At 50.7% G+C, this 27,500-nt stretch overlaps 1 protein-coding gene across 1 annotated transcript in view; it reads right to left on the bottom strand.

Moving 5' to 3' along the window:
• Nucleotides 1–27,500, bottom strand: part of atp2a3 (ATPase sarcoplasmic/endoplasmic reticulum Ca2+ transporting 3) — a gene marked incomplete at both ends in the record, with an annotated part of 61,989 nt that overhangs the window by 11,750 nt on the left and 22,739 nt on the right. Inside the window, 8 exon segments of the mRNA XM_080549459.1 lie at nt 600–818; nt 1,263–1,379; nt 4,593–4,724; nt 6,782–6,884; nt 8,914–9,002; nt 16,511–16,975; nt 17,385–17,470; nt 20,615–20,695. Of these exon segments, the coding sequence (XP_080405585.1) occupies nt 600–818; nt 1,263–1,379; nt 4,593–4,724; nt 6,782–6,884; nt 8,914–9,002; nt 16,511–16,975; nt 17,385–17,470; nt 20,615–20,695 (1,292 nt within the window).

The following is a 27,500-nucleotide window of genomic DNA, read 5'->3' as shown; positions in this document are numbered from 1 at the left end:
GAGAAACTCAGAACCACACAGAGAAGTTAACCAGACAGATAGCCAGACTGTGTTTACCACCTCAAATTAATTAATTTATGCCCAGCCAAATCCATGTTTAGAGGTAGCTAGCTAACATTACATTGATCATACTCTCGCCGGTTGAGAGAGGACACTGGCGTTGCTTGTTTTCGCCTCTTCTCCGCTCAAAATCTAGATATACTTGCGGTATACAGAGTAGATTGTCCTAAAAAAACATTTAGATTTAGTAATCTAAAAATTAATTAGTCATTTTTTTGTTTCTTTTTATTTTACTACTCGATCTTTTCAGTTTGTAAAGCATCTTTGAGTATCTAGAAAAGCGCTATATAAGTCTAATGTATTATTATTATTATTATTATTACTTTTGTACCTTTTTGGCCTTTAGCAGACGCCTTATTCTAAAGCGACTTACAATCGATACGTTTGACTAAGCAAGTGAATCATCAATTCTAGATGACCCTTCGCAGCAGGAAGAGTCATCTAGCTCAGGCCAGGGGCCGTTGCCAGTTGTCGTGATAGGAGAAGAATAAATAACGTTTTGTGTGTGTGTGTGTGTGTGTGTGTGTGATGTCTCGTACCTCGTACTCAGCGAACTTGTTGGAGTTCTCCAGGTCCATGTCCTCCTGGCGTGGCGGGGAGTCCCTGGTGGCCATGCCCAGGCAGCGCAGCGTGTCTCTGCCCGTGCCCCAGTCCCTGATCCTGCTGGTCAGCTGCTCCCTGAGGGCCATGGTCAGCGCCACCTTCCCCGTGCCCACGCGCAGGTACTGGCAACGCTCCATCACGCTCTCTGGAGCGCCCTGGGGGGGAGGGAGGAGTCACAACATCAACCAATTTGGAGCTGGCAGAATGTGCTTAGTGATCACCTGGTCATTAACACTACAACAGCCGTGCTTATTTTACCTTCTAGTAGAGCCGCCTTGGGGGTCAAATAGACCCCCTTTTTAGAATGTAAATCTGCTATTTACACACATAGATCACTAGAGGGCGCTTCTTTTTTTTAGCCTGCCTCCTACACAGAAAAACTGCAAAACAGCTTTATATTATCTTATCCTGAAGTGATTTAGAAAATGTAAGGATACTGGGTGGTAGAACGCACATATCTAGGAAAAGTCATGAAAGGAGGGTCCTGAAATTTGCTCGAGTGCAAAGATAGAATAGTTTTTTACTCACAGGGGTCACCTCAAGTGGTGTGTGTGTGTGTGTGTGTGTGTGTGTGTGTGTGTGTGTGTGTGTGTATATACCTTGATGAACATCTTGCTCTGGGAGCCAGGCTTGGTGGGGGTGCAGTACACAGACATGGACTTGCGGTCACGGGAGAACTCCAGAGTGAACTCCTTCCTCATGAGCTGCTTGATCACCTGACGGAGGACAGAGAGACGAGACAAAGGGGGAGTTAAAAATAAATAAGAGTTAAGTGGTTTTGGGTTGTGGAGCTGCTGTCAGTAGAAGCTGTTCTCCAGAGATGGTTCCAGACGGGCTTGTTTGCGGGCAGCTGCCAGGAGCAGGTGGTCAGGTGGGCTGCCTGGGCCCTGGGAGGGGGGGCTGTGTGTGGCTGTGTGTGGCGACACATGAAGGATGGTGGCTCGAAAAGCTACTCCGACATCCTGTCTGGTCAGACAGCCAGAGGGACTAGACAGACTCGGGTCCAGACAGAACCCAGCGTGGAGGAAAGGCCTGAGGCCCAGACAGGTGCCACGGAGGAACACAGGTGCTGACAGATCGGGCCCCTGCTAAACAGCAGTCACATGACACCCCTTGGTAGGTACGACACAACGCAGACTAGAAAGCTGGATGTTGGCTAGCTAGAGGTGGATGTTAATAGCCATCTTACACAGGTCTTATTTCACATCCTGGAAGATCGGCCAAGTAGCGCAGGCCAATATCAACGTTGTGATATGTCGTGTGACCTGATATCAATTGCACGCTCCCTCAAATCTTTGCGACATCTGTGGCATTGTGCTGTGTGATAAAACTGCACATTTTAGAGTGGCCTTTTATTGTGACCAGCCTAAGGCACATCTGTGCAATAATCATGCTGTCTAATCAGCATCTGGATATGCCACACCTGTCAGGTGGATGGATTACCTCAGCAAGGGAGAAGTGCTCACTAGCACAGATTTAAACACATTTGAGAGAAATCGTCCCTTTGTGTACCTAGAAAAAAGTATTCTGTGTTTTATTTCAACCCCAAAAATTGGAGCAAAAACAAAAGTGTTGCGTTTCGACTTTTTGTTCAGTGTATATGTGCCAGTGCTGTGCCCTCATGTTCCAGTAGGGGGCACCCAAGTTCCAGCGTTTCTGTGTTCCAGTGTTCCCAGGCTAGTTCTGAGGTAAACACAGTCCTGTCATCCCCCTCTCTCTCCTCCAGCCCAGACAGTTCTGACACGGATGGATGAAGCGAGGGGACACGACAGACACTTGACAGATGTCCTGGAGAGAGAGAGAGAGCCACTAGAACCATTTCAAGCCAGAAGTCCCTCTTTCTCTCTTTCCATCACGAAACAAGGGGAGGATGCGTGTCTGTCTGGTCACGTCGGCCGAGACGAGAAGCTAAACATCGTCTTCCACTTCCACGACAGAAATCCTTCACCCTGACGTGCATTAGACGGAAACCGCGGCCAAACTTTTCTTTTCTGGTTAAAAGCCTAAACAGCAGAGGACTGGAAAGTTTAGCTAACGCTCTTCATAAACTCACAGCCTTGTCTAAATATTATCTCTAGCCTCCGAGGGGCTTGTGTCACTGACGGGCGCTTTTTTCTTGCTTTTTTTTCCAGCCCCCATGAGACCGTGGGGAATTCGACTGGCCTTTATCTTGAGAGTTCAGTGGAAAAACTTGGAGCCGCTGGTCATTCACTGCAGCGGGGGGAGTATCGCTCTCACAGCGGTCACTGAACCATTCAGACTCCAGGCTGCTTCATTCACACAGTGTGAGGCTCGGCCCGCTCTACCACAAGACGACGTTAACACGACTTGAAAGTGTAGAGTAGTAGAGTAGAGAAAGCAGAGTGTTTATTTCACTCTCATAAGAGGAGTACACTCTTCAAGTCTCGGGCCTCATCTCTCCTCTCTGATACCACCCCCCCCCCCCTCCCCCTATGTACTGTAACCAGGGGTGTAGACCCCCCCCTATGTACTGTAACCAGGGGTGTAGACCCCCCCCTATGTACTGTAACCAGGGGTATAGACCTCCCCTATGTACTGTAACCAGGGGTATAGACCCCCCCCTATGTACTGTAACCAGGGGTGTAGACCCCCCCCTATGTACTGTAACCAGGGGTATAGACCCCCCCTATGTACTGTAACCAGGGGTGTAGACCCCCCCATATGTACTGTAACCAGGGGTATAGACCCCCCCCTATGTACTGTAACCAGGGGTATAGACCCCCCCTATGTACTGTAACCAGGGGTATAGACCCCCCTATGTACTGTAACCAGGGGTATAGACCCCCCCTATGTACTGTAACCAGGGGTATAGACCCTCCCCTATGTACTGTAACCAGGGGTATAGACCCCCCCTATGTACTGTAACCAGGGTGTAGACCCCCCCCTATGTACTGTAACCAGGGGTATAGACCCCCCCTATGTACTGTAACCAGGGGTGTAGACCCCCCTATGTACTGTAACCAGGGTGTAGACCCCCCCCCTATGTACTGTAACCAGGGGTGTAGACCCCCCCCTATGTACTGTAACCAGGGGTATAGACCCCCCCCTATGTACTGTAACCAGGGGTATAGACCCCCCTATGTACTGTAACCAGGGGTATAGACCCCCCCTATGTACTGTAACCAGGGGTATAGACCCCCCTATGTACTGTAACCAGGGGTATAGACCCCCCCTATGTACTGTAACCAGGGGTATAGACCCCCCCTATGTACTGTAACCAGGGGTATAGACCCCCCCTATGTACTGTAACCAGGGGTTTAGACTCCCCCCTATGTACTGTAACCAGGGGTATAGACCCCCCCTATGTACTGTAACCAGGGGTATAGACCCCCCCTATGTACTGTAACCAGGGGTATAGACCCCCCCCCTATGTACTGTACCCAGGGGTATAGACCCCCCCCCTATGTACTGTAACCAGGGGTATAGACCCCCCCTATGTACTGTAACCAGGGGTGTAGACCCCCCCCTATGTACTGTAACCAGGGGTATAGACCCCCCCTATGTACTGTAACCAGGGGTGTAGACCCCCCCCTATGTACTGTAACCAGGGGTGTAGACCCCCCCCTATGTACTGTAACCAGGGGTGTAGACCCCCCCTATGTACTGTAACCAGGGTATAGACCCCCCCCTATGTACTGTAACCAGGGGTGTAGACCCCCCCCCTATGTACTGTAACCAGGGGTGTAGACCCCCCCCTATGTACCTTATTAGAATAATTGAATTATTAATCTTGAATTAATAAAAACAAGCTGTTTGGTCAATAATGCACAAACATTACAATTATTCAGTGCCTTCTGTCCCTAATTACCCCTGCTTACATTGTTGCCGGCTCCACCCCCCACCCCCCCGCTTACATTGTTGCAGGCCCCCCCCCCACCCGCAGGCCCCCCCCCCCCCCCCTTGCTTACATTGTTGCAGGCTCCGGCGCGCTCCACCTTGCTGAGCCCCGACACGTCGGTCTTGAACACGTTCATCTTCTCCACCAGGGTGGTCAGGGCCGTCTCCGTCGCCTCCCCCACCTTCTCATACACACCTTTGGCCTGGGAGAGACAAGGAGGGAGGGAGGGGTTAGCCTGGCCAACACTGGCACACACACACACCACACACACACACACACACACACACTAAAAGTAGATTGAGGACAGCTAATACAGTCAACTGACCTAGACTTTTACCTGCTGTCGCTAAACTGTGGCTAGAGGAGCATTAGTTTCATGTGATGCACTGGAAGCATTGAAGCTGTTTAATAGTGGGGATGAGGAAATAATGTGCCTACAACGTTTGCAGGAAAATAACTAATTATTATTAGTCTCCGAGTGGCAAAAGATTATTGACAAACTAATGTGAGAAAAGGTCACTCCACGACCTCCTCTAGTTGTAATAACATCATGTGTTTGTCGAGTCATGGTCAGCGGAGTGCTTCATAAGAGCTCCACGCGTCCCCGTCCCCCCCCCACACACAGCTGCTCTACCACTACCTCTCCCCTGCCCCCCAATTAGGAGACATGGGGCCAAATCCCAATTTATCCCTACGGCTCCTTTTTGCGCGTTCACACGCGGATGATGGTAGACATATTTAATTTTAAGTTATCTATCTAACGTTAGGCTGATTTGTGCATGATAGTCACGCGTTTTGACCTGTTTCCAACTTGCATTTTCCCTCTTTGATGGCATATGACGCTATAGCTATGGCACTTATTAAAACCAAAACACGCAATCTAATCCGAGCAGTTGTTATTATGTAATATTATTGATGGGTGTGGAGAGCAGTGAGCGGGAGACTGGATGTGAGCAGTGAGCGAGTGCATGATAGCAGCGATGGGTTTTATCATGTAGCTGACTAACGCCGTGGACAGCGGCTGTTTCTCCAGTGTTCCCGTCACGGAACTGTCGTCGGATTTCGGAACGCCATAAAAATAAATCTGTGCTCTGTGTCGTGGCTGTGTGTTTTAAGGCTGATTTGTGCATGACGGTCCTGCATTCTGACATGTTTCCATGTCGCATTTCCCCTCCTTTGATGGCACATGACACCCGAAACTTAACTTAAGTTCAGCCACTTAAGTTTTGCACTTGTTACCGTTTCTCTAATACCAGTGCAGACTGGCAGGGTAGGAGCGCGGGCTTCTAGCCTACCGAGCACTGCTATTCTGTCACGGTCTGATAATGAAGCGTAGTTCTTTTTTATTCGACGGCTTGTTAGATCGAGAGATACGTTTCATCCGAAGTTGTGAACGAATCGCGAGCGTCGATGTTTGTCTACGATGCGACTGATGACGTGTCAGGGGTCTTGAAGGGGTCGTCCCGTTTCATAGGGAAAGATTTCAACCACTACGGTGAGACAGGGAAACGCAGCTGGGCCGTGGGGCCGTGTCATTCCACTTGTTTTAGAAATGTTTTAAGTTGTTGTGGAGAGACAGGAGGACAGATCATCTCGTAGGACACGATCTCACTTCACTGTTAGACAGAACATGAAATATCCAACAGTGATCTGCATTCTCCTTGCTTTACTCCCAGCAGGGTTACCATGACACCATGGGGATGACAAGAGGTGAGAAAAGCACATCAGAATAAAATGAGTTACTGTAGCAGAGCAGGTTGCGCGCGCGTGTGTGTGTGTGTGTGTGTGTGTGTGTACACAGTACATTGTTTATGCATTCATTGCGATGTGATACTGTGTTTGTGTACATAAGTCCATGAAGACATTTGCAAGCCTGCCTTGTCTGCACAGAGTCTCTGAGGTGAGGCTGCTTTGCATAGCAACCACACACTTACACACACACTCGTCTGTGTATCGCAGCTCATCCCTCCAAACTAATGATGACATCAGGACTAGGAGAAGACAGCAGATGTGCCGCCATTCCTCCACCTCCTAGTGAGCATGTGTGTCTGTGTCTGTGTGTGTGTGTGTGTGTGTGTGTGTGTCTGTGTGTGTGTGTGTGTGTGCATGCACGTCACATCTGTTGCTTTTCATTACTGAGATAAACAGGATGAAAGGAGCCTGCAGTGTGATAGAAGAACCTTAATGACTCTGCCATGACAAGCCGGCGGTGTGTGTGTCTGTGTGTGTGTGTGTGTGTGTGTGTGGTAAAGTAATGACCTCATTGAAGTCCAGTGAGGAGTCGTTGCACATGGCGCACACGGTGGCGAGCTCCAGAAGTCCATCATAGTCTCCACACTGCACCACCCTGTCCCCCTTCAGCCTGCAGGAGGGAGAGACACACACACACACACACACACGGCATGAAATCAGGTGGTGTATACACACACACACCACACACACACAAACACACACAGAGACACACACAGAGACAGACACACAGAGACACACAGAGACACACAGAGACACACACAGAGACACACACAGAGACACACAGAGACACAGACACACACACAGAGACACACAGACACACACAGACACACACAGACACACAAAGAGACACACAGAGACAGAGACACACAGAGACACACAGAGACACACAGAGACAGAGACACAGAGACACACAGAGACTCTGGTTGGGTAGGAGAGCAGGTCACGTGACCTCATGGCTCACAGCCAGGTGGAGGCAGCAACAGTTGCTAGTCGAGGACGACACAACAACAACAACAACAACAACCCACACTGGAACATTCTGGAATCTCAATGTGCCACGCACAGTCGCTTCCACAAGCATCATCCTCACATTCTGACCCATAAACATGTCCTCATATGTGGGAGGGGGATATGAAATATGAAATGAAAATTACTTTTCAGTGGCGGGAAAAACATTCTAACACATCTAAACATGTGCCATTGTTGGGCATAAACCAGCATCTCAATGTCAGGATGGTCCAATTCTTTTCCTCTTCCTTCCTCCTAGGGAGGACGGTGTGAGAGGGAGGGGGAGGTACCAGGTCATGTGATCATCTGGGACAGTAGGCTGGAGGCACACTGCGACAGGGGAGATGGTTCTGACATTTATAGTGGACTAAGATCAGATGATAAAGTTACTGCAGACCTGGAACTGGCACACAATGACTTTGAGTCAACAACTTCCTCCCTCTCTCTCTTCCTCTCTCAAGAGCGTCAGATCGAGCTGGACTAGAAACGCTCTGCAGCAACACACTTTCAGTTTGGCGTCACATTGCTGCGTCCTCTTCAACCTCTAGCTAGTAGCTCCCATCACGGGATGAATGCCACATCTCCGCTAATATTGAAATTTTATTAGCCCTCCTGAATGACATTGGTTCACATGCCAACCGCAACTAACGCTGTTATGGACACTGGAAAAAAACCTGACCAGGGCCATTAACACTAGAACAGCTGTGGGTGGGGGTCATTAACACTAAAACAGCCGTGGGTGGGGTCATTAACACTAGAACAGCCGTGGGTGGGGGTCATTAACACTAGAACAGCCGTGGGTGGGGGTCATTAACACTAGAACAGCCATGGGTGGGGTCATTAACACTAGAGCAGCTGTGGGTGGGGGTCATTAACACTAGAACAGCCGTGGGTGGGGTCATTAACACTAGAACAGCCATGGGTGGGGTCATTAACACTAGAACAGCTCATTTGAACCTGTGAGTAAATCTTTTTAAAATATCTTTATTACATTTCAGGACCCTCCTTTCGTGACTTTTCCTAGATGTGCGTTCTACCACCCAGTATCCTTACATTTTCAACATCACATCAGGATAAGCTAGTATGAAACTATTTTGCAGTTTGTCTGTGGCAGGCAAATTTACAAGACGGCCAACTAGTGGTCTTTGTGTGCTAGTAGCAGCTCTCCATTGTAAAGACCCCCGAGGCGGCTCTTATAGTAGGTAAAAAAAAGGCAGGGCTGTTCTAGTGTTAACCATGGGACAGTGGAGCCCAGAGTAAACGTTCGGGGATGTGTGTGGGGGGGGGGGGGGGGGGGGGGGGCCGGAAAGGCTTCAAAGAGACTTTACATCAAATGGAAACAAAGTGACGAATGCGATTTGATTTGGGGTTTGAACGGCCAGAGGAAAGTGGCTTTTCCACTGCCTGTAAAAATAGGTGTTTGACCGAGGCCGACACACAATGGCTTCAACTCACTCACCACATGGGCGCCGCACACACACACACACACACACACACACACACACACACACACACACAGAGAGACACACAGAGACACACAGAGACACACAGAGACACACACACACACACACACACACACACACACACACACACACACACACACACACCCTAAAATCCTACTTGACACTCACACTTGTCCTTCTGGGGCGTAGGTGGAGCCGGTGATGGAGAACTCGTGGAGGGCACAGTTAGAATCCTCCACCTTGTCCACCACAAACATCTGGAGAGAAAGAGGAGAGAGAGTCCGAATCAATACCAATACAAGACAGAAGATGTCGGGGCGTGTGGACGCTGGTACTGTAGGGTAGAGCCTGAGTGCGGTGGGTTGTGTGTGTGACGCACTCTGCAGTCGGGAGAAGAGAAGGGCCACGAGAGAGTTGAAGGTCTGTCTCTGGCCACTGACGCAGAGAGGAAATGGGGAAGACACACACACACACACCACACACACACACACACACAGACACACACACACACACACACCACACACTTCCTTTTCTCTCTCTGTAGTTTCCCAGCTGCAGGCATTGAGGAGTTCCTCTCCTCTGTTCTGTTCAACCTTGGGCTACTGATTCATCGGACAAAAGCAGTGATGAAACTCTCGCGGGTGAAAACAACGCTAGCTTTTTAGGGGGAAAAGAGAGAGGGAGAGAGCAGGGTGGAGGTGAGAGAGTGACATTAAGACCAGAGTTTCCCCCAGAGTTGTTGTGGAGCGGCTGTGGCGCAGGAGGTAGAGCCGGCGTTAAAACGATCGCAAGGTCGGCGGTTCGATCCCTAGCTGTCCACGTGTCGAGGTGTCCTTGGGCAAGACACGGAACCCACCACATTGCTCCCAACGAGCGGGCCCGGGGCACCTCGCGTGGTAGCTCGCCGTTGGTGTGTGAATGTGTGTGTGAACGGGTGAATGCGAGGCCGTCGTAAAGCGCTTTGGAGTAAGGCGCTATAGAAGTCGGTCCATTTACCTTTACACAACAGCGTTTGGTGTTGCCAGTCTGGCCCAGCGCTCTGAGCTGCTGTATTGATGTCCTGTGTGCGGAGCCCCAGCACCAGAACAATCACAATTTGGCCCCTGTCAGTCCAGAGGTGGGAGGGGGGGGGGGGGGGGTGTGTGTGAGGAGGAGTGTTTTTCTGGGCGTCCTCCCTACTCTGTTGTTGACATGTGGCTTATGAGGACAGAATGGAAAATTGATCTGATCTAGTTCATTCGGAAGAGTGCAGCATCGATTGGCTCTGTGGCACGAGGCGTTGGGTTATTCACACTGATGAGACTCACGCCGGCGGCGGGGGGGGGGGGGGGGGGGGGTTAGTAGGGGGGGGATGCTACTCCGGAGAAGAACAGCCTGTTTTTAGAACAGTATGATGACCAAAACAAAGTACTGTTTTTTGGGGGGGGGGAAACTTTACGCGAGTGAACAGGATCATTTGTGTAATTTCAGCCGCTGGTTTTCTAAAATTGGGCACGAGGATGAAACACAGCACGTCCGTTTTCGCGCAAAATCTATTTACTGGCGGCTTCGTCATGAGCGTAAACATCCTCCGTCAGGAAATTGCTTCAGGAAAGGCTCCTGTAATACAGCCAACAATGTCTCTGACATATCTCCGGATGAGTGAGTGATGGATGATGTATTATACACAAACCCACTCTAGACTATAGCTACAGTTCAAGCCCAGAATGGGAGGCTTAAAAAAAAGAAATACAGACGTCATCGCCAAAGATCAAGAGGAGATAGTGTCTCTGAAACCAATTCAAACTGGATTTGTATAGTGTATTTCTCACAAAGTGACCCAATGCACTTCACAAAGAGCAAAGAAGATAAAGCAACAACTAAGACGGACAGTTAAAAGGCCAGATTAGAATCAGTAGGGTTTGAGGTCTCGCTTAAATGTTTCCAGAGTTCTGGACAACCTCAGGCTCTTAGGTAGGGTGCTCCACAGTCTGGGACGCATATACACTGAACGCTGTCTCTCCATATCTCCTGGTCCTGGCTTCTGGGACCGTCAGGAGTTCAGTGCCTCAGGGGTCTACCTAGTGTGTCTTACAAGCATGTCCATGATGTATTTGGGTGCATGGCAGTGGAGTGATTTATAGACTAGTCGAGAATGCCCTCTCTGAGCACTACTATTGCACACTACAATAACACTCCACCCCCCCCCCCCACCCTCCCCCCCACCACAACACACACACGAAAATACTCCCTACTCACTCAATTTTGAGACTCAATTAAATCTGGCTGATTAAAGAATTAATGAAGCAGCCGTCCAATAAAATAAAACTGCCTTTCCCCTCCAGCAGGTCTGGTTCCAGAGGACGTCTGCTCCTCACACCCAGGCCCGCCTCTCCACCCAGCCCAGACGCAAGCGTTCATTCTGAAATGAGCGCTTCAGAGAAAGAACAGGGTTCCTACAAGTTTCAACAAGTCAAATTTAAGCCCCTTTTAGACCTTTTTTAGATCTCTTTTAGACCTATTTGCGACACCATATGATAGCTTTTTGTCATCCTCGAGGTGATGAAATTAGGGATTTCACTGCCATTCACTGGTTCCAGCTTGATTAAGTTCTGCGTAAATAGATGTGGTCGGACTGATTTCCTTGCAGGATCTCATTTTTAAGACCTGGCACCTCATTTCTAGACAGAATAACTGAAATTTGGGACCTTTTCAGGGCTTGGGAATTGGATTGCTGGATTTTAGACTTTAAGGCTTTTTAAGACCAGCGCGGGAATGAAAAAATAGAAGAACGTGAGTCGTGACCGACGTTGAAAACGTTCATAAATGAACGCAGGTCGTGTCATAGACTCCAGCCCCTGGGGCTGTTGGCCAGTGGCCTGACTGAAACATGCTGTTCTGCTGGTGGAGACGAGACGGGGGGCGGGGCTAGACAGAGACGGGGGGCGGGGCTAGACAGAGACGGGGGGCGGGGCTAGACAGAGACGGGGGGCGGGGCTAGACAGAGACGGGGGGCGGGGCTAGACAGAGACGGGGGGCGGGGCTAGACAGAGACGGGGGCGGGGCTAGACAGAGACGGGGGGCGGGGCTAGACAGAGACGGGGGCAGAGCTAGACAGAGAAGGGGGGCGGGGCTAGACAGAGACGGGGGCGGGGCTAGACAGAGACGGGGGGCGGGGCTAGACAGAGACAGGGGGCGGGGCTAGACAGAGACGGGGGGCAGGGCTAGACAGAGACGGGGGGCGGGGCTAGACAGAGACGGGGGGCGGGGCTAGACAGAGACGGGGGGCGGGGCTAGACAGAGACGGGGGCAGAGCTAGACAGAGAAGGGGGGCGGGGCTAGACAGAGACGGGGGTGGGGCTAGACAGAGACGGGGGGCGGGGCTAGACAGAGACAGGGGGCGGGGCTAGACAGAGACGGGGGGCGGGGCTAGACAGAGACGGGGGGCGGGGCTAGACAGAGACGGGGGGCGGGGCTAGACAGAGACGGGGGCGGGGCTAGACAGAGACGGGGGGCGGGGCTAGACAGAGACAGGGGCAGGGCTAGACAGAGACGGGGGCGGGGCTAGACAGAGACGGGGGGCGGGGCTAGACAGAGACGGGGGGCGGGGCTAGACAGAGACGGGGCTAGACAGACAGGGGCGGGGCTAGAGAGAGACGGGGGCGGGGCTAGACAGAGACGGGGGCGGGGCTAGACAGAGACAGGGGGCGGGGCTAGAGAGAGACGGGGGGCGGGGCTAGACAGAGACGGGGCTAGAGAGAGACGGGGGCGGGGCTAGACAGAGACGGGGGCGGGGCTAGACAGAGACGGGGGGCGGGGCTAGAGAGACGGGGGCGGGGCTAGACAGAGACGGGGGCGGGGCTAGACAGAGACGGGGGCGGGGCTAGACAGAGACAGGGGGCGGGGCTAGACAGAGACGGGGGCCGGGGCTAGACAGAGACGGGGGGCGGGGCTAGAGAGAGACGGGGGCGGGGCTAGACAGAGACGGGGGCGGGGCTAGACAGAGACGGGGGCGGGGCTAGACAGAGACGGGGGCGGGGCTAGACAGAGACGGGGGGCGGGGCTAGACAGACAGGGGCGGGGCTAGAGAGAGACGGGGCGGGGCTAGACAGAGACGGGGGCGGGGCTAGACAGAGACGGGGGGCGGGGCTAGAGAGAGACGGGGGCGGGGCTAGACAGAGACGGGGCGGGGCTAGACAGAGACGGGGCGGGGCTAGAGAGAGACGGGGGGCGGGGCTAGAGAGAGACGGGGGCGGGGCTAGACAGACAACACTCCTCCTCTCAGACACCAAAGCTCTCGTCAAAACACACCAGTGACCTTGGGAGCCTAGGGGACAACGTACAAGACTACTAGAAGACTAGAAGGAAGATTATTAGTCTATTCAAGCAGAATTACCGGTCACCCGTGTCTCCCCTCAGTCAGTTTATTATTCCTCTCACAGCCTAATATGTTGGTCTCCATGGAAACAGGCACCATGGCACCGCACGACTCGTGCAAGCCAATGGTGGACCTGTTGTCGAAACTCACAATTCCAATCCGCTCGACCCGTGTGTATGGTGTGTGTGTGTGGTGTGTGTGTGTGTGGTGTGTGCATGGTGTGTGTGTGTGTGGTGTGTGTGTGTGTGGTGTGTGTGTATGGTGTGTGCATGGTGTGTGGTGTGTGGTGTGTGTGTGTGTGTGTGTGTGTGGTGTGTGTGTGTGGTGTGTGTGTATGGTGTGTGCATGGTGTGTGTGTGTATGGTGTGTGTGTGTGTGGTGTGTGTGTATGGTGTGTGTGTGTATGGTGTGTGTGTGTGTGTGTGTGTGTGTGTATGGTGTGTGTGTGTGTGTGTGCGCGTGTGTATGGTGTGTGTGTGTGTATGGTGTGTGTGTGTGTATGGTGTGTGTGTGTGTGTGTGTGTGTGTATGGTGTGTGGTGTGTGTGTATGGTGTGTGTGTGTGGTGTGTGTGTATGGTGTGTGTGTATGGTGTGTGTGTGTGTGTGTGTGTGTGTGTGGTGATGGCAGTGACATGGTCAGGGTTTCCCCAGTGAGTAATGGAACTCCAGCGGTCCACTCTGACATGGAGGTGTTCCCTGTGTGTTGCCGTGGGGATATCCCCACGGTTACCGCCTGGGAAACAGGATACTCCAGGGTGATACTGTACATTCTTATCAGCTAGGCGACACTGTCGCGACTGTACAAAAAAACAATGGAAAAGAAATCGATAAAAGCACCTGTGTGAGTGAGCAAGAGTGGGTCAGAGTGGGTCGGAGTGGGTCCTGTGTGGCGCTTTTTATCTCCCAGCTCAAAGCTAACACGGCCAGGCACTGGGTCAATATTTACCAGACCTCCGCGTTTCCGGGAGGTTCCCAGGGTTAGGCTGTGGGAGGCTTACCCTGCTCCGCTCTGCTGGAAGGGAACTCCCTGCTGCTGCAGACCCAGCTATTAGTCAGACCCGGCACTGCCCCGCGTCATAGCACACAGACCCAGCACCACCCCCACGTCACCACACACAGAGAGAGAGGGGGGGGGGGGGTTAGAGTCCCCTCTGCAGGAAACACACACAGATTGTGCAAAAGTACAGAGCTTAACCCCCCCCCCCCCACACACACACACCCCCCCACACACACACACAACTAAATACCAGTGCAAGGGCATGCACACTGATACACACCGTTTTCTTATCCTCATATTTTCTTATCACCTCACCTCACTGGCCCACACCGACACACACATTATACACATTATTATGCCGCACACATACGGACGCTGGTGACTGTGACTGAGGAGTTTCCACACGACTGAGCGAAGACAAAAGAGACACTCGGGGCGAGAGAGAGAGAGAGAGAGAGAGAGAGAGAGAGAGAGAGAGAGAGAGAGAGAGAGAGAGAGAGAGAGAGAGCTACACACACAGTCGTGTCGGGACACGTCAGACTGCTCTAGTCTGTCCGTCCCGCAGAGAGAGCAGGATGGTGCAGGGCCGTGTCGACAGTCTGTCAAACACTCAGAGAGGAAGCGGGGCCTTGATCTCAGCCACTGTCGTTCGGTTCGGTTAAACTCTGTCGTCATTATTATTGGCCAGGATGAGTATGAGTGATTTATTTTTTATTTTTTATCAGAGCCGAGAGGTCAGGAGTGTATTGGCAAGGTGTGGAGGTGTGTGTGTGTGTGTGGTGTTGGGTGCGGTGCCAGATCCTGCTTAAGAGGTTAACACGGAGTGCCAAGACAAACAGGGCAGAGTGGAGCGGTCAAGTACACAGGGCTGTGGAGGGGGGAGGGAGGGGATTCCAACACACCTCAGATCTGGGTGTGTTGGAAAAAAACTATTTTTTTTGCTTATACAGCATGTGCGGACCTTCTGATGTCCTGTACATAAAGGACATCCCTGTTCATCATCAGTAATGGTTCATTCATCAGGTTTGAGATTTGGAGCATGTCCATGTTTAGAGGATGCTAGCGAACATGACATTGATCATACTCACTTTTCAAAAAATGCCGGTCTAGAGAGGACGCTGGCGTTGCTTTTTCGCCACTTCTCCGCACGAAATCTAGGTGTACCGGTAATTGCAGTATACAGAGTAGATTGTCCTACAAAGACACTTAGATTTAGATGTTGTAATCTAAAAATGAATTAGACCCCTATACTTTATTTTATTTATTTATTTTTGTTTCTTTTTATTTTACTACTCAATCTTTTCCGTTTGTAAAGTGTCTTTGAGTGTCTAGAAAAGCACTATATAAGTCTAATGTATTATTATTATTATTATTATTATCATTATTATTATTGTTATTATTATTATCATCTGTGCGCTATGCTTCCTTGCAGCTTAGGGCTCTGTGCCAACAGAACAGAGGGTGAGAGGGGCATGCTGGGGCTGTTTGGTCATGCCAGCCTGTGCCAGTACTCAAGCTATCACAAGCCCTGGCTGGCGAGGGTAAACACTCCAGTGCCACAGGGTTTTTTCCATCATACCAAAGCCCCCACCTGTCTGCTTCCAAACACACCGCAGGAGAGAGGGCCAACTGCACTGGAAATAACACAATAACACAGACACGGGGGCTCGGAGATCTGCCGAGCGAACGGCGCATTTTCGCCTCCTGCAGAAATTCCCCAAGCGCCCTTGTAGGAAGTGTCAATCGAATGAGGAGATACAGTATAATGTGTTTTACTTTCTCTCGATCGACTGACAAAAATATACTGATACAGGACATCCTTTCACTGAAAATCAAACATGAAGACACCGCTGAGAACACACTGTACCTACCGCACTATACGGTCGTGCTTCACACCAACGGCACATCAATAAGACAGGTCATATCACAGTAGCGACTTAGACTTGACTGTCAGGGTAATGTGGGGGGGGGGGCGGCCGTGGGGCAGGAGGTAGAGCTGGCGTCTAACGGTCGCAGAGTCGGCAGATCGGCGGTTCGAACCCCGGCTGGCAACATGTCAAGGTGTCCTCGGGCAAGACACTGAATCGGAGGCTGTGGGGGGGGCTGCGGGGGCTGGCAGGTGTGTGGAACGGGTGGTACGAGGTCCGACGTAAAGCCCATTTACATTTTGGGCATTCCAAAGCGACTTACAATCGACACGTTTGACTAAGCGAGTGAATCGTCAGTAGTAGCAGGAAGAGTAATCTAGCTCAGGCCAGGGGCCACTGGCAGTCGTCGTGATAGAAGAAGAAAGAAAGAAAGAAAGATTTTTTTACCCTGCACACAAACATCTGGTTGGTGGTCAGGGTGCCCTCCCTCTCTCCCCCCCCCTCCCCCCCTCCCTCCCTCTCTCCCTCTCTCCCTCTCTCACCCTGCACACGGACATCTGGTTGGTGGTGAGGGTGCCCGTCTTGTCGGAGCAGATGACGGAGGTGCAGCCCAGCGTCTCCACCGAGGGCAGGCTCCTCACGATGGCGTTCTTCTTGGCCATGCGGCGGGTGCCCAGCGCCAGGCAGGTGGTGATGACGGCGGGCAGACCTTCCGGTATGGCCGCCACGGCCAGCGCCACGGCGATCTTGAAGTAGTAGATGGCCCCGCGCATCCAGGAGCCGCCGTGCACCGGGTCGCTGAAGTGGCCGATGTTGATGACCCACACGGCCACGCAGATGAGGCTGATGACCTTGGACAGCTGCTCCCCGAACTCGTCCAGCTTCTGCTGCAGCGGCGTCTTCTCCTGCTCCGTGGCCGCCATCTGGTTGCGGATCTTGCCGATCTCCGTGGAGACGGCCGTGCTCACCACGATGCCGACGGCGCGGCCGGCCGCGATGTTGGTGCCCTGGGGGGGGGGGGAGGAGGAGGAGGAACCAGAGGAAGGGGGGGAGGGAGGGAGAGAGGAAGAGGAGGGACCGGAGGAAGAGGAGGGACCGGAGGAAGGGGGGGAGAGAGGGAGAGAGGGAGAGAGGGGGTTAGGACCAAAACACTGAAGAATGGAACCATGGGATGGATTGACAAAGACGTTTGGTCGTTGTTAGCTTTAAGAATAGGCCGTATATGGAATATATGGATGCGTTAATGTGATATATAATGTGCCTCCGAACGCACATGGGCTGGTTTGAGGAGGCACACACACACACACACACACACACGCACACGTCAGTGGGAGGTGAGATCAGACTTCCTGGTATGAGGAATGCAGTTCAGATCAGCGTGAGACGTGAGGCTCCCGACAGGAAGTGAGCGCTTACAGAAAACAGCATGTTCTTCTTGTCCTGGTTGACAGCTCTGGGGTCAGGGACGGGGTCGGTGTGTTTGATGACTGACACAGACTCCCCTGCAGAGAGGGATTACAGCAGACTGTCAGGCAGGATTACCACAGCCACACCTATGCAAGGTGTTTTCTTCTGTTCATTTGTGAGCTGGTGTTTTGTTCAAGGTCATTTTTCTTTTCTTTTCTTTTTTCTACAGATTATGAAAGTGCAGATTGTAAACTGAAAATAGTCGAAGAAGAGAGGATTATTTGAATGTTGGTACAATAGCAGAGAACATCACTGAATCAAAACAGAGTGCGCTCCATCGCGCTAGCTAGCAGCTAAGAACAAGTAGTATAAGAACAAGTAGTATAAGGACAAGTAGTATATATATTATTTCTTTTCAAACAATCTGGTCCAGCCCTGCCCTTCCAGTCCTGTAAGGTTGGTCTGAGATGGAACACTCTAAATCAGACCTGGGCAATTATTTTTTTCCCAGGGGTAGAAATGAGAAACTGAAAATATTTGTGAGAATAAATGGGCTTCAAAATAAAAGCAATGCGGTTTTAGTCCACCCATAAGATAATTAGAAAATTATTAAAAATATATATTTTTAAATTATTTATTTTTTAAATTATCATGCGATCTTTCGTGGGCCGGCCAGAATCAGAATCGTTGTACGGCCCGCACCCCTGCTCTAAATGGAACACTCTAAATGGAACACTCTAACTGTTACACTCTAAATGGAAGCTTCTAAATGGAACCCTCTAACTGTAACACTCTTAACTGTAACACTCTTAACTGTTACACTCTTAACTGTAACACTCTTAACTGTAACACTCTTAACTGTAAAGGGCTCTGCACACAGCGTGCGATTTCTGTTGCGCGTCAACATTCCATTTTGAAGTTTGAATGGAAGTCTATGAGAACATCGCATTTCAACACACACGGCCCCGATTTTAATCGCATGGCGAAAATTCGATTCCATTCATTTTGAATGGGAAAAAGCACAAATTTGACAGTGCGACAAAACTCGCACGCCGTGTGCTTTGTCCCATTCAAAATTAATGGAATCGAATTTTCGCCGTACGATTAAAATCGGGCCCGTGTGTGTTGAAATGCGATGTTCTCATAGACTTCCATTCAAACTTCAAAATGGAATGTTGACGCGCAACAGAAATCGCACGCTGTGTGCAGAGCCCTTAACACTCTTAACTGTAAAGGGCTCTGCACACAGCGTGCGATTTCTGTTGCGCGTCAACGTTCCATTTTGAAGTTTGAATGGAAGTCTATGAGAACATACAACAGAAATTGCATCGCACGCTGTGTGCATTGGGATGCGATGTTTTATGATTTTCTCATAGACTTCCATTCAAACTTCAAAATGGAACGTTGACGCGCAACAGAAATCGCACGCTGTGTGCAGAGCCCTTAACACTCTAACTGTAACACTTTAACTGTAACACTCTAACTGTAACACTCTAACTGTTACACTCTTAACTGTAACACTCTAACTGTAACACTCTAACTGTTACACTCTTAACTGTAACACTCTAACTGTAACACTCTTAACTGTTACACTCTTAACTGTAACACTCTTAACTGTTACACTCTTAACTGTAACACTCTTAACTGTAACACTCTTAACTGTAACACTTTAACTGTAACACTCTTAACTGTAACACTCTTAACTGTAACACTCTTAACTGTAACACTCTAACTGTTACACTCTTAACTGTTACACTCTTAACTGTAACACTCTAACTGTAACACTCTTAACTGTAACACTCTAACTGTTACACTCTTAACTGTAACACTCTTAACTGTAACACTCTTAACTGTAACACTCTTAACTGTAACACTCTTAACTGTAACACTTTAACTGTAACACTCTTAACTGTAACACTCTTAACTGTAACACTCTTAACTGTAACACTCTAACTGTAACATTCTAGATGGAACCCTCTAACACTCTAAATGGAACACTAGATAGAACACTAACACTCTAGATGGAACACTCTGGGCCCTATTATGCACTTCATAAGTCTTAAGCAATAAGACGAGGCGGTAGATCTAAACTTAAGACGTGGAGGCGTGGTCAAGGCCACTTTGCTATTATGCGTGCGGTAGTGGGCGCCTAAAACCCGGCGCTAAGCAAAGAAATTAGTCATGGGTGTGTTTTGGGCGTCTTCTCAATCAACCCAATCAGCGTGCCAGGTGCCATTCCCTTTAAGAACCGGCTGCGTTGAGTCTTTAGCGCTATGCTATTATGGAAGTCCTAAGAAGGAGGTCAGCGCGCTTCTCTGCAGAAGAAAGTAACAAGCTCGTGCATGAGGTCATTGCTGACCAAACGACATATGTCAGTTACTGCCTGACGGGTGAAGCGCAGCTCATACAAGCATTGCTGCTCTGTAAACAGAATAAAAGAATATATATATAGGCTATATTATACATATTTTAATAATAGGCTATAATATAATTGTAATTGCAATATATTATAGCATTATTAACAGTTGGATCACCAATTGAAAGCGCTAAAATGCTTAGATCACGAATCCAGGATTGATTTGAGATTTGGCCTACCTGTCAGCCCGAGGTAACACAGTCGTTGCCGGTATATGCGCTCGGCGCGCCGTCTTCGTCTATCATAATTCCTTCCTAGGATATATTCCATTGTTCTCTCTCTCTGGCTTAACATTTGCCAGTGGTGGCATTTATACTGTGACCGTAATTGACGTCTTGCCGTGGAGCCACGTGCGTGTTCATGTGTGCCCACATGCATGCGCAAACCGCGGAGGCGCGCTCGTGTTTCAAAACGTGCATGAAGTCTTAACTTAAGAACTTTTCAAACCACTTTCTTAGCGCTAGGAGCAAAGTCAGATCGCATAATAGCAGGGGCGCCTAGTGCACTTCATTAACATATGAACACTCCCACAATGAGTAATATATGCACGGGAGTGTTACGTCTTATGTGTGGGCGCCTATCGACACCTGCATAATAGCAGTAGCGCGTATGAAGCGCATAATAAGGGTCTTAACCTGGCGGTGCGTCTTAATTAAGACTTAAGACGGCAAGTTAAGAAGTGCATAATAGGGCCCTCTAACTGTTACACTCTAATAGAACACTCTAAATGGAACACTCTAAATGGAACACTCTAAATGGAACACTCTAAATGGAACACTCTAAATACTCTAAATGGAACACTCTAAGCCAGTCAAGTTTGTACCTGTGAGGATGGACTGGTCCACTCGCAGGGTGGTGGACTTGATGGACGTGATCCTGATGTCCGCAGGCACCTTGTCACCAACTAGACAAAACAAAACACAGGTCAGGGAAAGAAGAGCAAGAACGAGAGGAGAGGTAGAGAGAGAGAGGAGAGGTAGAGAGAGAGAGGAGAGGTAGAGAGAGAGAGGAGAGGTAGAAAGAGAGAGGAGAGGTAGAAAGAGAAAGGTGAGTATAACATGTTCAATCAGTGTGGCCTTCAGAGTGACCCCCCCCCCCCAGATGACACTCAATTCCAACCCAGCAAAGAAACCGTATCACAGAGAGCTTTACCTCAGCAGCCCAAAACAGGCACATGAAAAACAACTGCCTCAATACAACACGGACTGAGTCGCCTTGCCCCCCCGAAACCGATCGATGCGACTCTCACTCTCACACTCACACTCACTCTCACTCTCACTCTCACTCTCACTCTCACTCTCACACTCACACTCACACTCACTCTCACTCTCACTCTCACTCTCACTCTCACTCTCACTCTCACTCTCACTCTCACTCTCACTCTCACTCTCACTCTCACTCTCACTCTCACTCTCACACTCACACTCACACTCACACTCACACTCACACTCACACTCACACTCACACTCACACTCACACTCACACTCACACTCACTCTCACTCTCACTCTCACTCTCACTCTCACTCTCACTCTCACTCTCACTCTCACTCTCACTCTCACACTCACACTCACACTCACACTCACACTCACACTCACACTCACTCTCACTCTCACTCTCACTCTCACTCTCACTCTCACTCTCACTCTCACCCCCCTCCGCACAAAGAGGACGAGGAGTCAGACATACGCTTGAATTAATCCAATTAATGGCTTCTCACCCCTTGGGCACTGTACAATATTAAACTAATTTCACGAGAGGACATCGTTCGTGTACAGTGGCAGCTAATAGCCTTTGAGTCATGTTCATTACTGGGACTGACTAGGTTGTGTCAGGCAGAGAGACCAGGGCCAGGGACGGAGGGATGGCTAACTGCCGCAGTCGAGTCCACTCAGCCCAGAGTCCTCTCTGCTCCTATCTGTCCCCTTGTCTGGGGGTGGGGAGGGAGAGTTGTCCAGGCAACACGACTGTGATTAGCCTTGTTCCATGACCTACACACAGGGTGTTGTTCAACTTTTGACTGCCCTCCATCTCTCTCAACGACTACCTCACTGACCAAACCCAAGGTACCAATTAAAAGGCAATTCAGTGTGTGTGTGTGTGTGTGTGTGTGTGTGTGTGTGTGTGTGTGTGTGTGTGTGTGTGTGTGTGTGTGTGTGGAAGTCACTGTAACAAACAGGTACTGGGCAACATTGTATGGAAACAATTATCCAACTTACAGGGTGTTTTTGACATTAGACTCGTCCCCTGAGCATCCAGTACTCTATGTGACACCATTTCCATAGTGTTGGCCTGGTCTGACTTTCATCTCTGATATCACATTTCGATTTCCACATTTCCCCGTCTCATTTCTCATCACTTCACACTCTTCTCTCCCTGTCTCTTTATGCCTTTCCCATCCCACCAGAGAGAGAGAGGGAAAAATGTAGGAAGATAAAAAGTGCCAGCGTGGGGAGAGAGGGAGTTGTGTTTGCGTGGGAGCGAGGGGCGGAGCTGGGGGCAGGGCCAGGCCTAGCAGAGGGCGACCGACCGGCTTTTGAAATTCCCACTCCCGGCACCCTCGACCCTCGACTCCCTCCCACCACCCACCACCCTCCCCTCCCTCCCTCCACCCTACCCTCACACCTCCCCTCCCACCACCCTCAACCCTCACACCTCCCCTCCCTCCCACCACCCACCACCCTCACACCTCCCCTCCCTCCCACCACCCACCACACCTCCCCTCCCTCCCACCACCCACCACACACCACCCTCGACCCTCCCTCCCACCACCCACCAGCCTCCCCTCCCTCCCACCACCCTCACACCTGCCCTCCCTCCCACCACCCACCACCCTCCCCTCCCTCCCACCACCCTCACACCTCCCCTCCCTCCCACCACACACCACCCTCACACCTCCCCTCCCTCCCACCACCCACCACACACCACCCTCCCTCCCACCACACACCACCCTCCCCTCCCTCCCACCACACACCACCCTCACACCTCCCCTCCCTCCCACCACCCACCACACATCACCCTCCACCCACCACACATCACCCACACCTCCAGACGCGGCACCTCTATCTGCCTGAAGCGACCCAGACACAATCTAAATGCTAATACGGTGAGACTCGGGGGTGCGTTCCTATCTCAGACTGTGAATGCTGAACACAGCAGCCGCAGGCCGTTATGAGTGTAATGTAAACTAGTTAGGCCGACCCCGTTGCGTGCGCGTTGGAAATTGTGTGTGGCAGCCAGGCGCTGGAGATGAGTCTGGTAGCAGAGTCTCCTACGTTCACCTCAGGGACGCACGGTGACGTCCGCGACAGGGAACTCGAGACAGATTTGGAACGGTTGATCTTAGGGTTGGTTTAAGCCCCGTGTCCTGGATAACCACCCTACCCCAGCAGCAGGTGCCTCCTGGTCACACCATTGTCAGTTGGACATCCAGGTTCTCCTTTGATTTTTTTTTAATGTGATTTGTGGGCAGTCCCACTCATATGTTTCATTTTATTGGACAGATATAGTGAAGACAAACAGGAAAGTAAGGAGAAGAAGGGAGAGAGAGGGCATCAGCAGGGCATGGGATTTGAACCCATGCCGACATGGGCATATGTGTACACTGTAGACCGCGGTGCTAGACCACTGGACCACCCCAGGCCATGGAGCTAGACCACTGGACCACCCCAGGCCATGGTGCTAGACCACTGGACCACCCCAGGCCACGGTGCTAGACCACTGGACCATGGACTGACTTATATAGCGCCTTTATCCAAAGCGCTTTACAACGGCCTCTCATTCACCCGTTCACACACACATTCACACACCAATGGCGGCAAGCTACCATGCAAGGCGCCGGCCGGCCCGCTCACTTGGAGCAATTTTGGAGTTCAGTGTCTTGCCCAAGGACACTTCGACATGTGGCCATCCGGGGCTCGAACCACCGATCTGCCGACCTTGCGATCGTTAGACGGCGGCTCTACCTCCTGCGCCCCAGCCGCCCCCCAGTGCGTAGTGACCTGGTGCAGGAGCACCCCCTCCACCTGGGGGACAACCGTGACTGTGTTTTCCGAGGGAGCTCTTCCCAGGTTTCCATGTCCTCAGGCCCGTATTAAAGCCTGTACCGGTTCTGTACTGGATCCTAAGAGCAGGTCGAGTGCAGCTTTTCCATCTTTAAAAAAACCCAGGAAAGTTCCACTGGAGGCGCAAATCATAACTGTGGCGTAAACGCTGGCTGGCACCGGGGACAATGAGCCAGCAGGCAGGCAGGCAGGCAGGCAGGCAGGCAGGCAGGCAGGCAGGCAGGCAGGCAGACAGACAGACAGCCAGGCAGGGGAGGCTGGAAACTTGTGTAAATATATTCTTTTTTTTCCCCCTCAAAGGCCAGTGTGGTTGACAGTGTCCTTTTCCAACCCTCAGATTCTTGCTTACTCAACCCCTCGCCTGGAAGTCCCATGGAACTAACACGTGCTAATCCGACAGTATGGTCAGAAAAAAGCCTGGGAATCAAAAGAGGAGAGGAGAAAATATCGGAAGAAAATGTGTTTGTTTTTCTTTGTCATCGAATCTGAACATGTTTCAGTGGAGGAGTCAGGACCACACTCACTCTGACACACTTTTTCTGTATGAAAAGAAAAAAAAGTGTGGTTTTTACATGGCCCAAGTGTTTACTGGTGTTTAACAGCGCTTAGCAACAAGATTATGTGGAGGAGGAGTGGATATTTTTACACACACACACACACACCACAACACACACACACACACACACACACACACACACACACACACACACACACACACACACACACACACACACTTGTAGGATCATTCTAACGCCCTCCTTAACAATTGGATTTGGCTATTTGACCATAGGATACAACCTTTGACCTGTGCCCCCTGCACCCCCCCTACCACACCACTGACAGACTAACAGCTTCCCTGTACCCAGAAGAGCTGCCGTTTCCACCGACCATGGCAGATTTGCTACGTGACCCAAACATTTTGCTCACCCAAACATTCACCTCACCCAAACATTCACCTCACCCAAACATTCACCTCACCCAAACATTCACCTCACCCAAACATTCACCTCACCCAAACATTCACCTCACCCAAACATTCACCTCACCCAAACACCTTAAGAGGTAGGAGCCCAACTCTTACTTTGTCTCTGTTTTGGCTTTATAAATCAGTCCTGTCATTTTGAGGGACAGAAAGCAGTCATGGTCTGTGGATGACCCCTTTCCCAGTAGGGGGGCTACTTTTCCATGGCCTACAGCCCCAGTGTGTGTGTGTGTGTGTGTGTGTGTGTGTGTGTGTGTGTGTGTGTGTGTGTGACAGCGAGGGCCTTCCCCTCCACTCACAGTCAGCAGGGACAGGGTGGGGTTGTAAAACTTCATAATGACTCTAAAGGTAGTAGAGCTGCTAACAGAGGGTTGGATGGGGGGGGGGCACACACCACTAGCACACACAGCAACTTGTTCTCTCCAGCTAGGACTGGTCTTAACTAGGACTGGTCTTAACTAGGACTGGTCTTAACTAGGACTGGTCTTAACTAGGACTAGACTTAACTAGGACTAGACTTAACTAGGACTGGTCTTAACTAGGACTGGTCTTAACTAGGACTGGTCTTAACTAGGACTGGTCTTAACTAGGACTGGTCTTAACTAGGACTGGTCTTAACTAGGACTGGTCTTAACTAGGACTGGTCTTAACTAGGACTAGACTTAACTAGGACTGGTCTTAACTAGGACTGGTCTTAACTAGGACTGGTCTTAACTAGGACTAGACTTAACTAGGACTGGTCTTAACTAGGACTGGTCTTAACTAGGACTGGTCTTAACTAGGACTGGTCTTAACTAGGACTGGTCTTAACTAGGACTAGACTTAACTAGGACTAGACTTAACTAGGACTAGACTTAACTAGGACTGGTCTTAACTAGGACTGGTCTTAACTAGGACTGGTCTTAACTAGGACTAGACTTAACTAGGACTGGTCTTAACTAGGACTGGTCTTAACTAGGACTGGTCTTAACTAGGACTGGTCTTAACTAGGACTGGTCTTAACTAGGACTGGTCTTAACTAGGACTAGACTTAACTAGGACTGGTCTTAACTAGGACTGGTCTTAACTAGGACTGGTCTTAACTAGGACTAGACTTAACTAGGACTGGTCTGAGCAGCCAGACGTTGGGGTGAGGGGGGGGGGGCTACTGAACCTCCACCTCTCCAGAGACCCGCCTCAGCACAGGTGAGGGACTGCTCAGACTGGTTTCCATGGTGACAGGCTGTTTGTGAGGCATGGTGACAGGCTGTTGTGTGTTGTGTTGTTTCTCTCCAGCATAAGCTTGTCTGGTCTGCTGTGTGTGTGTGTGTGTGTAGCTCTGTCGACAGTGGAATGTGGGCCTGTCACAGCCAAAACACAGGCACACACACACACACACACACACACACACACACACACACACTCACACACACACACACACACACACAAAGAGGGTCTGTTTCGTACTGCACTGAAGTAGGTGATCTACACCCTAATACCGCCTACCACATCCCTTCTCCTCTCCCAGACAAACACACATGCACACTGAGAGACAGTTATGGGAGGCTGTCATCCACAGGACGGAATAATGACATAAATGACAATGAAGAGATTCCTTCATTCTAGCTGGAACATTCCCCCTTCAGAGAATGCAACTCCCCCCTCCCTATCTAGTGTTGTGACTGCCTTTGAGACAAGCAGTGCACTGATTATGAATGGATGTGATCTTCCCCCCCCCCTCTTCTTCTTCCTCTTCCTCACTCCCTTCCTCCGTTCTCACGTCCCCCTCCCGAGATGTCATTCTGCTGCTACTGCCAGATCATTAGCGAGGCACAGGCGAGGTTTACACAAACACACACTAATGACTGACTGATCAGATGATGCTCAAACACTAATGTGTGTGTGTGTGTGTGTGTGTGTGTCAGTGTGCGCGTGCCATACACAGATGTTCTGACACTGGAGTGACAACAAGGTTATTTTTAGACCAGCCTGCGTACAAATGGGCGCGTGTGCAGCAGAGGTGTGTGTGTGTGTGTATGTGTGTGTGTGTGTGTGTGTGTGTGTGTGTGTGTGTGTGTGTGTGTGAGTGCGTTCGGGGGGAGAGAACCTGTTAGAGGGAAACTGACAAACCCCAGGCAGCATCCAGGTGGTGAGACGCTGAGCGTGGAGAAGCTGAGAGGAAACACTGGGAATATAGAACACTAAACACACCAGAACCACTAAACACAGAGTCCACCAGAACCACTTCACACTACGGGTCTGCTGCGGGCCTGGCATCCATGAGCCCAGAGGACATTTATGTAACCTTATGTAACCAGTTAAACATATTCCAGTAGTGTTTCCAGTCTTGCTGGCATAGGTGTGTGTTTGTGTGTGTGTGTGTGTGTGTGTGTGTGTGTGTGTGTGTGTGTGTGTGTGTGTGTGTGCGTGCGTGTGTGTGTGTGCCTGTGTGTGTGTGTGTGCCTGTGTGTGTGCGTGCCTGTGTGTGTGCGTGCCTGTGTGTGCGTGCCTGTGTGTGCGTGCCTGTGTGTGTGTGTGTGTGTGTGTGTGTGTGTGTGTGTGTGTGTGTGCGTGTGTGCATCTCCAGGTCTGGGCAGGCCAGCAGGCAGGGTGAGAGGGAACATAGAGGACATGAATGTGCTGAGACTGAGAGAGTGCAGACAGTGGAAAAAACAGGCCCGCCCC

This window comes from Nansenia antarctica (genome assembly GCF_963989245.1).
Source record: "Nansenia antarctica genome assembly, chromosome: 20".
Classification (NCBI taxonomy): Eukaryota; Metazoa; Chordata; class Actinopteri; order Argentiniformes; family Microstomatidae; genus Nansenia; species Nansenia antarctica.
This window is presented reverse-complemented; position numbering and strand designations above follow the sequence as displayed.